The following is a 17,203-nucleotide window of genomic DNA, read 5'->3' on the forward strand; positions in this document are numbered from 1 at the left end:
AAAAGCAGCGTAATGTTTAACACTATTCTAGGATATATACCATTTCATATAATACAATTTCGCAGTTTAAAAAACGTATTGTTCAATGTATGTTTATCTAGCTAGTCTGCATCAATAGGGCCTTCTACGAAGATTAGGAGTAATGCTTCTTGGAACTCTGATGATGATGATTTTCAACAAGGTAAAATATATATATATATGCACACATATATTGACAAGACACTGTTGCATAATGTGATTTTATGTCGTCATATGATCTTACATGTATCCTTATTGCTCTGATTTTATGTAGGGAGACCAGTATTACAGAATATAAGTCAACTCTTAAATCAGACCACTGGTGTAATAAGAAAAAGAAGTCGAGCTGAACGCTCTAAGAAAGCTGAAAGAGGGTAATTATCTAAAAAGAAAAAAATAAATGTTTAGGTGTTATTATTATTTGTTTCGTCTTTTTTTTTTTTTTTTTTTTACAATGTGTTATGTGTTGTCTTATTGTATAGGTCGTCTCTACCTCTACAAAAGCGACAATGTGGTGGCGGGGTTTTGATAAACCCATGCTTTGAAAACAGAACCCACGTCCCCCCTGCGCGAGTCACCGCAACTATTTGGGGGCAATGTTATACCCATGCCATCTCGCGTTCGCAGAATAAGGAAGACCACTATTGGGGTAAGTTGATAAGAAACAAAAATAAGCATGTAATATTTAGAAGGCGTGATTTTCTCATAAAGTGTGTGTTTGTGTGTGTGTGTGTGTGTGTGTGTGTGTGTGTGTGACTCAGGAGCCTCGGGTGCTTCTCCCGCTCAAACCTGAATGCTCGACCGTTGCATTGGATGAGGCATCTTCTACTGGGATAGCAGTGGTCCCTTCTTATGCTATAGAGGTATCATGTTCTGTATCTAGCAGCATATACTCAGCTACCACGTTAGAAATCTTTTTATATATATATTAATAGTGGTACCCTTGTGCTTTCAGACGCTAAATGCTGTCGCAGATTTACAGAGAGTGCATCCCGGGTCAGAGGAGTTGTTCACACCCTCATTGGATGCATCAGATTTCCCAGAAGGACAGCGTGATGCGCCTCAACAATTTTTACAATGGGGGGATGTGGCAGAGCTCCAGGACATAGCTGTGTCGGCGGTGCCCAGGGGCGTAATTGCCCCAATCCAGGAGCTACCTCAAAGCGGAGCTGAAGAGGTGAGTACCTGTTATCGTGTTTTATGGGGGTGTAGCACAGCGTTTATGATCGGGGGTCTGCAGCGATGGTCAAACATTTGAAGGGAGGGGTACTGGGTATTGTGTTTATGGTAGGGTGCGTGTAGGGGATGTGTGTGTGTGTGTGTGTGTGTGTGTGTGTGTGTGTGTGTGTGTGTGTGTGTGTGTGTGTGTGTGTGTGTGTGTGTGTGACCAACTGTGTTTTATTACCATCTCATAGGCACCCTTTGAAGGAGAGAGCAAAGAATCATCAGAGACCGACCGCACCTCGATTTCACCTGAGCAGGAAGCCTGTCAGTGTCATGGGAACGAGGGTGATGTAGAATGTGATTGTGTGTGTTATATTCCAAACACCCCCATCAGTCAGAGACCCAAAGCTAAAGTAATCCCACAGGCTCATGCAACATCAGACGTCTCTGTAAATACAGAAGATATTGATGAGGTATTTCAATGTGGTCAAGTATTGGATTGTTCTAGTACCAACAGCAGTCTTGAAGCAGTTGATCACATAAACCGTCCTGAACAGATAACAGTAGTTGAGGACGAGGCCCTCTTCGAATTCTGTGCCGAAACTTCACGCCGACACACCGTGTCAAATGCGATACATCGCCAGCTAGAATCCAAAGTTGATAATTTACAAAAACACATCGATAGTCTGGTGAATGCAGTGGGTGCATTGCAAGCCACCAATACAAGTCTGTTTGATCTAGTTACGTCCTTGGTTGCAGCGTTAACGGCAAAAGAGACGCTCGAGACAGCCGCGGTAGAGAGAACGCATTAGCGAGCTGTAACAGACTAACAAACACGCAGATTAAACCATTATTCCTAAACAGAAGACAGTAGCAAAAAAAACATGATGTGAAGCAGTCTTAAGGGTCTGTAAAAAAAATTAAAAAAATAAAATAAAAAAACATTTCAATAACATAATAAAATGGAAATCCCCGCCAAAAAACGTAAAAGATCGCATCAAAGACATGTACACAACGATGAAACCAATGTAGATGCTATGTGTGCAGATGACTATAGCCGTGCTGAGTGTAATCACGATGCATATATTCAGTTGTGCGAAAAGCTGGGAAGCAAATTCCAAGATATTCTGAACAATAGACGCGCGGCTGTCAATGGTACTACAGTTCCCCAAGAAACAGTCAGCCTTGTCACCAATCAGCCATCAAATCACACCCCACCGTTAGCATGTCCAGACAGGCCTGTGGACTGTGTCGAAACCTCCCGGCCAACAAATCCTGATTACACAAGTCAAACATGTTTTGCGAGTGTCCAATCGTCAAGTTGTATACGTTCAGATGATTATACAAACCCACATGGGGCCACCTAGAAATCCGCAGGCAGCGATGCAGTGTGGTGAGGGGCGTTTGTCTAGGGTATCATCCGAGATATCGTGCAGAGAGATTCCTCATTTTAATGCAACAGAGTTTCGTCAAGATGTTGATCTGCGAAATATCAATTTGTGCAATATCGGTAGCGTACCAGCCCAAGTACACAGAACTCTAACAGGGTTAATCGACAGGGCCTTAGACACTGCAACAGAGGACAGCGTTTTAAATGTAGAGCTACGGGGTCTTGCTTTAGTGGCACCTATCCAAACAGTTCTGAGCTCAAACGATAAATATAATACAGATGAATTTCTGGAGCAAATTGCAGACGCTATGCAAAGTAACGACACCTCATTGGCCGATGATTCGCTAGAATTCGTTGTGACACTAGCACGCAATATGTCGGGTGGGCATCGACTAGATCTGGGGGGCGTATGCTACGATGAAATCCTGACTGATAAGTGTAATGCTCTATACAATCCGATGAATACCAATGACAAAGAGAATCTTTGCTTTGCCCTCTGTCTGGCTCGTTATGTAGACGCAAGAATAACTCAAAGCGAGAAGATAGATTATGCAAAGCAGCTATAAAGGGATGTTGGGTTTGAATGTACGCACAAGGTATCGTTCTCTGATGTTGCCAGATTTCAGAGACATTTGAATATGAAAATCGTGATATTCCATCACACAGCCGGACGTAAAAAACCAGAGATTTTCAAAACACATGACGAACAGCATGTGAAAACTGCATGGCTGTATTTACACGGTGAACATTTCTACCTCATTGTGAACAAAACTTCTTTTTTTGGCTCTAAGTACGTGTGCGATACTTGCTACAAGGCCTATCAAAAGCCACTGGACCACAGCTGTAGTCTGAGGTGTAATGTCTGTCTCACTGCATGTATACCAGTGAAAACTATCAGGTGCTCCGACTGTAAGCGCATATGCAAGTCAAAGCAATGCTTTGATCAACATAAAAAGCCTGATGTAAAGCATCACATCATACCATGTGACAGACTCAAATATTGTGACACCTGTCACATGACTTACCGGGTGTCCAAAAACAAAAAACACACCTGTAGGCTGCCGAAATGCCCCCATTGCGGTGAGCACGTAGTTGACTCGGCTCATGAGTGTTACATACAGCCGCTCAAAAATGCAAAAAAGTAATGATAAGTACATCTTTTACGATTTCTTATTCATCAGTCATTACAGAAAAAAGAAATATAAAGGCTACACCTTTATCGCCCACAACGCCTCAGGCTTTGACAGCTACGTTGTTTTGGAATATTTGGTGAGTCAGCGTGTCTGTCCTAGTATTATCATGCGAGGTTCAAGGGTGATCGTGATTGTAGACTCTAAATTCAAACAGCGAAGGATCGACTCATTCAGTTTTCTCCCCATGGCCTTAGCTAGAAACCCCTGCAGCAATGGGTTTCACTGACGTGCTAAAAGGACATTTCCCACACGCCTTCAATACGCGACAGAATGAGAAATACATCGATCCCTATCCTGCGCCAGTTCTCTATGGCTACGACTCTATGACTGAGCCGTCTACGAAAGCATTCATTGAATGGTACGAGGCTGTTAAACACAAGCGGTTCAACTTTCAGGCAGAGTTGTCCCGCTATTGCATTAACGATGTGGCCGTCCTGGTTAAGGCATGTAAAATGAACAGGGACACGTTCATTGCTTGTACAGGTCTAGACCCCTTTACATTTACGACGCTGGCTGGATCATGCATGGGGGTGTTTAAAACATTGTTCATCCCCAGAGACACTGTGGCACTAACCTATGAGGGATCGTACGTTAAGCAAAACAAAATGTATTCAGACATCTCAAAACAGGGCCCCCCCTTTTTGCAGAGACAACATCTACATCCAACACGCTCTTAACAGAGGTGAAAAGGCCTTTGGGCCGTTTTTTGTTGATGGGTACTGTTCCACCACAAATACGTGTTACGAATTTAACGGATGTTTCTTCCATGGTTGTGATAAGTGTTATGGACAGGCCGAGATCAATCCTCTCACAAATAAAAAAACACATGGCGAGCTGCTCAAGGAGTTCAGTGACAGAGTGTCAGCACTGAAGACTGCCTATGGGCTAGCGGTTGTGGTGAAGTGGGAATGTGATTGGAAGCGTGATGTGAGCAATAATCCAGACGTTAAAAGGTTCAAGTCGACATATGAAAAACCAGAGCGTCTCAACCCCCGAGAAGCCCTCTTCGGAGGGCGAACAAATGCAATTAAGTTGTATCACAAGACAGAATGTGATGAAAAAATCAGATACTATGACTTTACAAGTCTGTACCCAATGGTTCAGGCACAAAGAGACTACCCCATCGGTCACCCTCAGATAATCCACCGTGACTTTGACGACCTAAAAACATACTTTGGCCTTGTGAAATGCACTGTGGCTCCCCCTAGAGGCCTGTACCATCCAGTTCTCCCCTATCGCTGTCACGGTAAGCTGATGTTCCCGCTATGTGGCACCTGTGCTGAGCAGTTGAATCAGACAGCCGTCTGCGGTCACACCGACCAGGAGAGACAGCTGTCCGGTGTGTGGGTGACATTTGAACTAAACAAAGCCGTGGAGAAGGGGTACCACGTAGTCACCATTTCGGAGGTTTGGCATTTTCCGGAAAAATCTGACCAGCTTTTTAAAGACCATGTTAAGACATTTCTCAAACTCAAGCAGCAGGATACCCAGGGCATATCAAAACGGAAGATGAGAAACAAAAGTACGTAGAGGACTACTACGAGCGTGAGGGCATACAACTTGAGTCTGACAAGATAACCGTTAACACGGCAGTCAGAAGTCTTAATAAGCTATTGCTTAACAGTCTTTGGGGTCGCTTTGCGATGCGTAACGACATGCCGTCTGCTGAGTTCATAACCGCCCCAGAACGTTTCACACAGCTCATGTTCAGCGATGCTTTCGACATTCGACACTTCTCATTTATCTCTCCAGAGGTTGCCATTGTTCAGTGGCGCCATGCAGAGAGTCAAGGGTCCAGAGTAAAAGATGTGAATGTGTTCATCGGGGCTATGACGCGCCCTATGGCCCATTGTATGGGTTATGCGGTTTGCTGGATAAGCTGCAAGACAGAGTTCTTTATTGTGACACAGACAGCGTCATTTTCACAACCAAGAAAGATGAGTGGGTCCCCCCTCGGGGGCCATATCTTGGAGAGTTGACAGATGAGCTCAATCACGCACAAGCTTGTGGTTCTCCTACAGAGGATTATATAACAGAATTTGTTTCGGGGGGGCCGAAATGCTATGCTTATGGAACAGCTCAAGGAAAAACCCAGGTGAAGTGTAAAGGCGTGACCCTCAACTCGCAGAACGCACAAGTTGTTACACACGAGTCGCTAATAGGTCTTGTACAGTCTTTTGTGGCCAATCGCCAGTCCACAGACCATCTGACCACTAGCGCATTCACCATAAAACGCGACAAAAAGCAGTTTCATCTCAAAAAACAAGAATACCAAGAAAGTGCAGGTCGTGTACAATAAACGCCGTGTGCTCTGTGACTTCACAACCCTCCCTTATGGCTACTAATAATAATAATAGTAGCCAGCTTATTGCAGGTTTTGATGGACGGCTTCAGCATCCATTCGGTGCAAATTGCGGAAAAACGTATTTTGTCAAAAATATTATCGAAAATTCATCAAAAGTAATATCACACGAGATCGATAACATCGTATACATTTACTCTTGCTGGCAGCCGATATACGATCAGCTGCTTAAAACAGTGAATATAAATTTTGTGCAAGATATTCCTGACTCTCTATGCGACGACGCACTTCTCCCCCCTACTAAGAATAACCTGCTAGTAATCGATGACCTTATGAACCAGGCCAGTGGTAATTTGGAGGTGCAAAATGTTTTCACAAAATACGTGCACCATAGACGTTTAAGTTGTATATATTTAGTGCAGAATCTGTTTATACAAGGCAAGTCCAGTCTTACAATAAGTTTGAACACAAGCTATATGTTTTTGTTCAAAAATCCTAGAGATCAAATTCAGATGAGTTTATTAGGACGTCAGATGTTCCCCAGAAATAGTAAAAAAAATTTAGAGGCATTTAACGATACAACAAGTTCACCGTATGGCTATCTCATGATAGATTATAAATCCAAAACCCCAGATAATTTACGCCTCAGAACAGATCTGATATCGCCACGGCAGGCTGTGTATGTCCCGAGAAAACAGAGGGTGTAATAATGTCAATCCGGATGCAACGGAACTTTGCTCTGCTGGACCTTCTTCATAAGGCGGCACCCCGTGCTAGAGGTGTTATTGTGAACAACGCTAGTCCAGATTTTCTTAATGCACTGTGCGAGATAGCTTTGAACGTTTTAAAAGGGAATATACAGTGCCTTGCAAAAGTATTCGGCCCCCTTGAACTTTTCGACCTTTTGCCACATTTCAGGCCTCAAACATAAAGATATAAAACTGTAATTTTTTGTGAAGAATCAACAACAAGTGGTTCCCAATTATGAAGTGGAACGAAATTCATTGGCTATTTCAAACTTTTTTAACAAATAAAAAACTGAAAAAGTGGGCGTGCAAAATTATTCAGCCCCTTTATACTTCAGTGCAGCAAACTCTCTCCAGAAGTTCAATGAGGATCTCTGAATGATCCAATGTTGACCTAAATGACTAATGATGATAAATAGAATCCAGCTGTGTGTAATCAAGTCTCCGTATAAATGCACCTGCTCTGTGATAGTCTCAGAGGTCCGTGTAAAGCGCAGAGAGCATCATGAAGAACAAGGAACACACCAGGCAGGTCTGAGATACTGTTGTGGAGAAGTTTAAAGCCGGATTTGGATACAAAAAGATTTCCCAAGCTTTAAACATCCCAAGGAGCACTGTGCAAGCGATAATATTGAAATGGAAGGAGTATCAGACCACTACAACCACGAAGACCCGGCCGTCCCTCTAAACTTTCAGCTCATACAATGAGAAGACTGATCAGAGATGCAGCCAAGAGGCCCATGATCACTCTGGATGAACTGCAGAGATCTACAGCTGAGGTGGGAGACTCTGTCCATAGGACAACAATCAGTCGTATACTGCACAAATCTGGCCTTTATGGAAGAGTGGCAAGAAGAAAGCCATTTCTTAAAGATATCCATAAAAAGTGTCGTTTAAAGTTTGCCAAAAGCCACCTGGGAGACACACCAAACATGTGGAAGAAGGTGCTGTGGTCAGATGAAACCAAAATCGAATTTTTTGGCAACAATGCAAAACGTTATGTTTGGTGTAAAAGCAACACAGCTCATCACCCTGAACACACCATCCCCACTGTCAAACATGGTGGTGGCAGCATCAGGGTTTGGGCCTGCTTTTCTTCAGCAGGGACAGGGAAGATGGTTAAAATTGATGGGAAGATGGATGGAGCCAAATACAGGACCATTCTGGAAGAAAACCTGATGGAGTCTGCAAAAGACCTGAGACTGGGACGGAGATTTGTCTTCCAACAAGACAATGATCCAAAACATAAAGCAAAATTTACAATGGAATGGTTCACAAATAAACATATCGAGGTGTTAGAATGGCCAAGTCAAAGTCCAGACCTGAATCCAATCGAGAATCTGTGGAAAGAACTGAAAACTGCTGTTCACAAACTCTCTCCATCCAACCTCACTGAGCTCGAGCTCTTTTGCAAGGAGGAATGGGCAAAAATGTCAGTCTCTCGATGTGCAAAACTGATAGAGACATACCCCAAGCGACTTACAGCTGTAATCGCAGCAAAAGGTGGCGCTACAAAGTATTAACTTAAGGGGGCTGAATAATTTTGCACGCCCAATATTTCAGTTTTTTATTTGTTTAAAAGGTTTGAAATATCCAATAAATTTCGTTCCACTTCATGATTGTGTCCCACTTGTTGTTGATTCTTCACAAAAAATTACAGTTTTATATCTTTATGTTTGAGGCCTGAAATGTGGCAAAAGGTCGAAAAGTTCGAGGGGGCCGAATACTTTCGCAAGGCACTGTACCTCTGTCTAGTACTCAGTACAAGTTGTTGAAAAAGAAGAAGAAGGTTATCAGACTAATCGCGGATAAAAAAGTCAAACATTTAAAAAAAAAAAAAAAGACAATTACCCAAACCGGTGGTTTTCTACTGCCTCTACTGGGGGCTGCAATTCCTTTCATAGCTAGTCTCATCAACAGGAACTGACATGGAACACACGCAGAAAATGTATCTGGTGCCTCAACAGCAGCTAGCAACATTACAGCATCATCAATCCACAGACACTCAAAGCGTCTCTTTGAGGCAGTCTGTGCAAAACGAATTGGACAGAGCCATGAGTGATATACTAAACCAGTCCGACATTGACGTATATGAAAAAGCCAAAAAATATTCCAGTGTTTTGCAGAAGTATCTAAACCTGGTAAAACTGGGGGCGCATGAGAAGAATGTACTTACGTTATCCCTACCCCATGATGCATCTAGGAGTGATGACACAGGTGTTGAGTCACAAGACATAGTCGTAGAAGACGATATAATAAGATCAGAGATATTGGCACATATGCCACACAGGAATAAACGCAACGCTGAATACATACTCACCGCTTTATCCCGTAATACCGATCACATCTCGTGGACAAATAATGGGGAAATTGTTGTTGAAGATAAGACTGTAACAGGCAGTCATCTGTTTGATCTACTGAAAAGTGTGACAACCCCTAACAATGTTTCAGACCTTTCGAGACCTGCGGGGTGGAATGTTTTTTTAAAGACATTAGCCCTCTTAAACATACCCCTATCCGTAATTCCAAACACAACTGTACGTCGTGCTGTTACTGACTTTAAAACACTGTCCCCTGTGGCTGCTAATAGTCATCACACAGTTACTGATACACGGTCACCAGACATGTTCAGACATAGGGCAGCTCGTCTTGATGCCCCCCTTAGGCAACATTCGTTGACAGGTACAAGCACACCGCTCATCCCTAGATCAGTACGCTTGGCTTCACCCTTGACCAGTACATGGTGGACTAGTTTTTGTTTTATTTTTTATTGTCAAACTGTCAAAGGCATTTAATGCTTGTTTTTGTCTATTTTTACATATTGGTTGTTTTCTATTTTAATACTATTTTTACATTATTTCCCTATTGACTGTGACACAGAAAATGTTTTTCCTACTGTGAAAACCTAAAAAAGACGGTTAGTCTCTTGCCCTCATGCTGCGCAGACATTTAATGATTGTATCTTTTCTATTTTTCTATTTTTACGTATTGTTTGTTTTATATTTTAATACTACTTTTACATTATTTTCCTATTGACTATGACTAACACCCGAAAAAAAATGTTGAAAATGTTGAATGTATTTCACTATTTGTTTTTTTCAAAAATTTTTAGGTATTTTACCCTATTGTGTTACTGTTTTTCCATGTATTTAAAAAAAAATAAAAATAAAGAGATGGTAAGATAGATATATTCCGCATTCTTTATTGTTGAAAAAAACATCATTGCCCAAGACTTTTACCTATATACAGCACTTGCACATTGCACACATTTAAATTTCTGATCATGACACACATCTGGATGTATTTTGCTAACAAAATGAGTGACCATTGTATCATTACATACAAGATTAGAACCGTACAGGCTCACCACTTTTGTATAAGGAATACTTTTCTGAATATGACATAAAAAGAAAACACAATGTTGCCCACAGGTTGTAGAATAATTATTTTGCACTTGGATCCCTGAATGGTACATCTTCACGCAGTTTTTTAAGAGAAAATGATTGATTTCCCGACGAAAAAAGGGTAGGTGAATGACCAAAACTGTCAAAGAACAATCCATGTTTGTTTTCGGTAATGTATATAGCCAACCAATGTTCACCCGGCATATAACTTGGATGAGTATTTATCACCAGCATCGCAAGCAGCTTGCGAATGATGGTTTTTGGAAGTTGGTCACAAGGCCTGACTCCCAAGAAATTTACTTCCCCATTCATTCTTTTTCTAAGCACGCTGGTAAGCTGTTATTAGTAGTGATCCAATAGAACTTGTCTCCGGTTAGATATCTCGATTACAGAGTCAAAAACAGAATAACAGATCAGCGTCATCGTGCGTGCGAGTGGGTTTCGGAAACGGGCCTCCAATCTCACATTGCCTGTCTTAACCAGTGAAACGTTTCCGGACCCCCCTCCATCAGGTTCCAAATTAAAGCAGAATAGAGTATATCCGCCCCCGAAATCCTCTCGTGTTATGGCCAATGGTCGGTCTTTTAAGTGGCGGCCTGTTGATTCCACCATCTGGTAATATTCACGAACATATTGCCCTCTTTGAAAATGTGGTTGAAAAGGTCGTGCGGGGTGAGGCTGTCCGTCAGCGTATAGGCCTAAAAACTCAGTATTATGGTGTCCGAAATTAAAGGGGTTATGTGCATACGACACGGTGTATGCTTCATTATCAACGAAAGCTATGACAACAAACTTAGGTATCTGACCAATAAATAGATTCTCTTGGTTGCACACGCGCGTACCCGCCGGTATGGAGAATGTTTTTATGGCTACTCAATAGCATATTTGGCATTAGTGTGTTGTAGCGCTCTGCTATGTGCTAGTCTCACAGTAGGAGACACTGATATTTTCTTTACAAACAGACTGGCAGACATTATTTTTACAGTGAATTGAACATTTCCGGGGGTCATAAGAACGAAGTCATCTTTTGACCGAATGAATTTAAGTGACATGTCCACACCATTTAACAACAGTTTTTCTTGAAAAAACAAATCTGCGTGCACTGGTGATATTAACTCCACAATACGACTTTCGGAGGTGTATGCAGCCCTTTGATTCAGCCCCACATTATCGCCGACGATAGACCTATCGTCCATTTTTCCGCTAGTGTCCTTACAAAATAGACCCGTGCTAAACTGTGTGTCCAATGTGTCGTTTCCATAATTCAGTAAAACCTCAATAATTCCTCGATATGGATAAGTATTCGAAGAATGTGTAATCAGTCTATCACTCAACATTATATCTACTTGGGAAAAGAGACTACATCCGGGGTAGTTTATAAAACCCACATTCGCGTCATTAGCCAGCACTTTGCCATCAGGATTTGTAATCCTGACACGTGTGTACAGATATGAATCGTTAAGGTCAAGATAATCTTCTCCGCTAGCAGCGATGAAAAACTCAATAGGACCCGTGTCCGTTAGGGCGGACATTGGTGGAATTTCTACAAATGATGATTTTTCGATAGATGTCTGGGTGTAAGGAACTGTAAACAGATCCAATTCTGTTTTCACACACTCTTCCGACTGATTGTGAATGAATGCCATGATTATTCTAGAATATGTCTTTTGCTGAGATGAGTGAGAGTCGGGTCGGAGCTCTGTGACTTCTGGTTGTCTTCTTCTTTTTGATGACCCTCCGTTTTTTGTTTGCGTTTTTACTCTTTTTGTTCACAGCCTGGGTACGCCCACATCCTGGTGGGGTTCTTTTTAAGGCTTTGCGCCTGTACACCATGAGACTGTTTCCCTGCTGATACAACGTCGCCAATAATACTGGTGGCTGCTGTTTTCAGATGAGGTTTGGCAATATTAAACCCCTTTTTTAAAAGCGGCACAGCCATTCGGAATAGATTTCTGAATATTCCCCCTAGTCCGTGTCCATACTGCTTACTGGCTCCTATGAATCCTGGCAACTCCCCACCGGCCTGATTCATATAATAGGTCAGGTACCTCCCATCATCAGCTGTGTACGCTTTACGCATCATTTTAGTGTTGTTTCACAGGTCTGAAATGTAGTTTAACAACGACTTTTCCGTATGAGAACTGGATGAGCTGATTCTGGTCGTCTCGTAAATCTATTTGGATGTCCGTAATAGTTGTGCGTGACAACGATGTGTAGTGGGTTGTGTCGTAGGTCAGAGTGGGCATGCGCCTACTCTCATCAGAGATATTTATACATCGGAGTAGTGGCACATGACTATCCCCGACCAACTGATAATCCACAATGTCGCTGTAAATAAATATATTATAGCGCCCCCCATGAATGTCGGCAGGGTGTGGAGCTATACATTTTAAATGGGGTCTAATGCGTATATCGAACGCCGTGTCTGGGACAAATCCAAGAATTTCAGCTAGACGGCCTTTAAACACCACTTGCCATCTCCTCCAGTAAAGAATATTTTATTAGTGACCTGATTGTAGTTCATAGTTATGTGTGCCGTGGTCGGGGTAGATGCACATTTCATATTATATTCTTTAACAACGCTAGCTATCGTATTATAATACCCTACGGCTAACCGTATCTTATTGATCAGTTTTGTCTTTGTGTCAAAGAATTCAATTTTGGAATCATTCTCCGTAAAACTATTCCAGACTCTGGGGTATTGAATCTCAATAAGACCAACCTCATATGCCTGTGATAATATGATCGGCTTTGCCAGTTTTGTTCTGAACTGACAAATCTCATTATTGGGATAAACTAGTGGTGAAGCGTTACTAGGTAACGTAACAAAAAATCCGTTCTTATTCATCGTTCCGATGTCTTGCACTATCAAGTCAAAGTGACTAGTTTAAGACTGTTATTGCTCCTTTATCTCACATCAACTATGTCTTTTTCAGAGATCCATGAGTTGAATTTATCTGGCCAGCCTAACCACTTCACTAGTACTAGATTTTTACGACCGGCTTTCTTTCTAGCCACAACTTTCTCTATTTTAAACACTTTATTTTTGTCTACAATTACGGGCTGTAACTCTGCCTCGTAAAAGGTGCCTGTCAGTGTCTCCCCACTGTTGTCGTTTAGTATATAAACAGGAGGCGTCCTGCCTATACACTTTGCTATTGTAAAAAACTTGTCTGTAAACGTTTGATGGTATCCTTTACGAAACACTCCCCTATGTTTTGACAATCTGACGGTCTCGCTATTCTGAAATTTAAAAGCAATCATTCCGGGGTGTTTTAGTTTGTACAGATTGTTAAAAACTGTTTTCTCGTTGTCCTTATTAACTGCAGAGGGTGCCATTTTTATTGACCTATGGTATGAATTATTGTAAGCATTCTCAAGGTCTTGCAATGCATCGATGTATCTACGCGAGTTAACAGCTGTTAAATATTTCCACATACGAGTCTTAAAAGATCGATTGAAACGTTCAACAACACTTGCTTTTGTCTCATTTGATGTAGAGAAGTGATGAATTTTATACTGAGTCATCAATCTTTGAAATCCCTTATTATAGAACTCTCCCCCCTTATCTGTTTGAAGTTTCACAGGTACACGCCCCTGACACAATATTTCTTTAAAGGCACTTGTAACGGTGGGGCCCGATTTATCTTTAAGACATCTGACCCATGCATACTTAGAAAACACATCGATACAAGTTAATATATACCGAACATTGTCGTTTTCTACAGAATATTCAGCCATATCGACCAAATCGGCCTGAAACTGTTTATCAATACTATTAACTAACACACGGTTCCTGGGGAAATGTCTCAAGGCAGGTGCATGTAGAGTATGAGCATCCTGTCACAATAGAAACTTTTTAACCGCGGGGATTGGCGGGGTAACCCCCGTACATTCTTTGACTGCATTGCGGAGCTTATGCACCCCACTTAACCCTCCAGGGTGTGCTGGGTCATAATATATTTTTCGCATGACCCTCTCCATGATTCATATACGACACAAGTGACCACATTAGTTTTATGTCAAGCTTATTTATTCTACAACACACATGAAAATTATGTGGACAGCGAAACCCCCTCTATTACAGATAGAGTTTTGACTAAAATGGACACACCGGATTCACTGATTATGAAACCGTGTAGTTTTTGCAAAGCCTGTAAGACATCAATACATTGTTTTTCATTCACATACAGACTCAACACATCTATAAGCATCGTGTACGTAACCAGTATATGACATACATTCAACTTCTTGAAATCATGGGTGATATTAGTTATGACTGCACTGAACTATTTTGCAATTAAACAGCACATAGAATAGACCCACCATCTTACTAATCTTTGTGTCTGACGATTTTAGGCCTGTACAGCGGGCTTGGCATGGGCAGAGAGTGTTGTCCGTCGTCATCGAAAATCAACTTTTTTCTTATGGTATCATACGAGCTCCTTATCTGATCTCTTCTGATGACATAGTCAACTGTATCAAACTGCTTCTTCAGAAACTCCCAGTCACACCATTGTATAAAGAAGCCATTTTTAAACCACTTGTTGCATTCCTCGTTAGAAACAGGATATGGTTTTAACAGCCATTCTTCACGACCTCTGGCTGCAATAATCTTCTCCTTTTCTTCACATACACTGAGGAAGATGAAATCCTCAGCAGATCTTGTGAAACGGTCTGCTTCCACACGGTAGATTATGCCGTGTAGGATTCCCTTAGGGTACAGATTTGATCATTGGCAAATTATCAAAGATGTTTTATCAATATTAATAAAGTTATGAATATGGTTATTAATAACTTTATCAAAATCGACAAACAATCAAAACGGGGCACCACCCTGCTAGTCAGGGACCAATAATCAAACTGTGGATCAGTCTCATTTCTGTGTAAATCCTTTCAAAAGGAAATAAAGGAAGGGGTGAATCCAAGCACGGACCTGATCGACCAGCAATTATTACAACAAGTACACAAATAATCACAAGCAACTGCTAATTAAGTATAATAAGATTTATTAACTTCACAATTATCAGTAGCTAAACAATAATCAATAATAAACTCTTATACCTTTTTATAATATCACAACCAAAAACAAAGCAAAAACAAAGCAGCATGTGTCATGGACACGTCTGTGTCTGTGTGAGTGTGTGTGAGAGAGAGTGAGTGACAAAGGAGGGGGCGGTGTCGGAGTGTAGTTCTAAACACCAAAACAACTCCAAAGATGGCTACTCCTGTGAGCTGCACAAAACTATTTAGCCTCAAGAGGGCGGTAGTGGTGCTGCGTGCGCGGAGAGGGCTGAAGAAGCCGAGCGGGTTGATAGGCAACGAGCACGCTTAACCTAGTATGCTAGGTCATGTGTTAGCTCTGTACAAGGTGATTCCGACTCCATCGTGTTGAACGCTAGCCTACGGGTTAGCTTCGGGAGATACGCGGCTAGCCTGTGTGGTGTGTGTGTGTGTGTGTGTTAGTAAGAAGAAAGAGGAGAAGAGTAAAGAAAAGAAGCACTATGATCTCAGTTATCGATAATGACCCAGTTCCCCTCAGCTACTCAGGTCTGGGCTAACGTTTAGTTAGGACAGACTGAGACTTCTGGTTTTGCTGAGGAAAACGTCACTATAACCACTCCAGTAGCTCACAGCTGATTTTCGCGATTCTATCGCAGACAATAATTAAAACTCCATGAAAGGAGTTAGCAGATAGCAATTACGGTTTTAACCCAGCTACTTAACACGACATAAATCAACGAGTATAATGATCAATTTATACATTCACAGAACAGATTAATAATCACATATGGATCAGTACATGATTAAATCAGATCACATTAATGGCAACAAGTGGTAGCGAACCCTTTGCTCATTAATAAACACACTACTTATCTCTGCCCAGACGTAAGCCTTCTTACGGTGTGTTCAGTCCGTTTATTCCTGTCCATCGATTCCACAGAGATGAAACAAAACGGGTCTCGGGTGCTCGTCAGCAACCACTGAGAAACTTCCCTCCAAAAAAGGCAGCGGGAGGGGAAAGTTTTGTCGACTTTGAGAAGAAAAACGTTGTTTCCTTCTCACTGCAGTTATGAAAAACACTGGTGCGTTTTTCAAGGATCCACCGAAATAAACTCCACTTTCTCCAGAAAATGGAAGTTGAGCACAAACGCTTGCGTGCTACCCTCAGCAACGGGAGTTGCAATGGAAGACGAAGATTTTCGTAGGGTCAGGTTATTTATAGGTTAAGGCCCCCTGCTGTTTTTATGGTCCCGCTGAACCAATAGGAAGACTCGAAACTCTTGACAGGGTGAAAAACTACAGTTTTGTAGTCCTTTGACTTCCTGCCAGTTGTGGCGTATGCTTCTGGCTGGCTGGCATTTTGACATAGAGGTGTGAATTAACCAGGCTTTGAAGTTTACATACAGGCCAATTCCTTTGTCTTGGCCACATGTCCCCTTGTCTCTGAGCACATATGTGTCTTGTATCCAGAGGTCAGTTTAATCTGAGGCCTTTTGGTTAAAATTGGGTTTAACCAGACTCTCGGTCCCCAACAGCCGCCTTTGCTGCTATCCCATTGGGACACATACACAATCTCAGGAAATCCAGGGCTATCCAGATCCTTACACACAACACTCCTAAAAAGCTTCCAGTCTTTCACTGAGATTGTGCACTCTGTTTTAGCTTTGCTAGATAGCCCCGCTACAACGCTAGTGTACACAGCTAATGCCACATACCCCTCGCTGTATCGAATGGAATAACAATATCCATTCTTACCCTCACATTCCATATCGGCAGTACACGACTCTGCCATGCTTGGCGTAAAGATCTCTGGACGGGATCGCTTCCAGTACATTTCAAAAAAACATTTAGGGGTGCACGGTTCAGTGCAAACGTGCTGGGTCCCAGTTCAAATGTAGTGGGTCTCAATTCAAATGTACTGCGATAGCGTGTATCAAGCGTACCTTCTTCAGCAGATGATCCATCTTGATATCCAAATAGAC

At 42.0% G+C, this 17,203-nt stretch overlaps 1 protein-coding gene and 1 long non-coding RNA gene across 2 annotated transcripts; both read left to right on the forward strand.

Annotated features, from left to right (window-relative positions):
• Positions 1 to 100: 100 nt before the first annotated feature.
• On the forward strand, positions 101 to 535 carry LOC120567652. Its single transcript, XR_005640601.1, has 3 exons — positions 101 to 181; positions 293 to 392; positions 501 to 535. It is a non-coding gene; the product is annotated as an uncharacterized LOC120567652 (long non-coding RNA).
• A 62-nt stretch (positions 536 to 597) lies between these two features.
• On the forward strand, positions 598 to 1,994 carry LOC120567686. Its single transcript, XM_039814655.1, has 3 exons — positions 598 to 667; positions 974 to 1,195; positions 1,434 to 1,994. The coding sequence occupies exons 1-3, from the start codon at positions 626 to 628 to the stop codon at positions 1,992 to 1,994; spliced, it is 825 nt and encodes a 274-aa protein (XP_039670589.1). The 5' UTR covers positions 598 to 625.
• Positions 1,995 to 17,203: the final 15,209 nt, after the last annotated feature.

This window comes from Perca fluviatilis, chromosome 11 (genome assembly GCF_010015445.1).
Source record: "Perca fluviatilis chromosome 11, GENO_Pfluv_1.0, whole genome shotgun sequence".
NCBI classification, from domain to species: domain Eukaryota; kingdom Metazoa; phylum Chordata; class Actinopteri; order Perciformes; family Percidae; genus Perca; species Perca fluviatilis.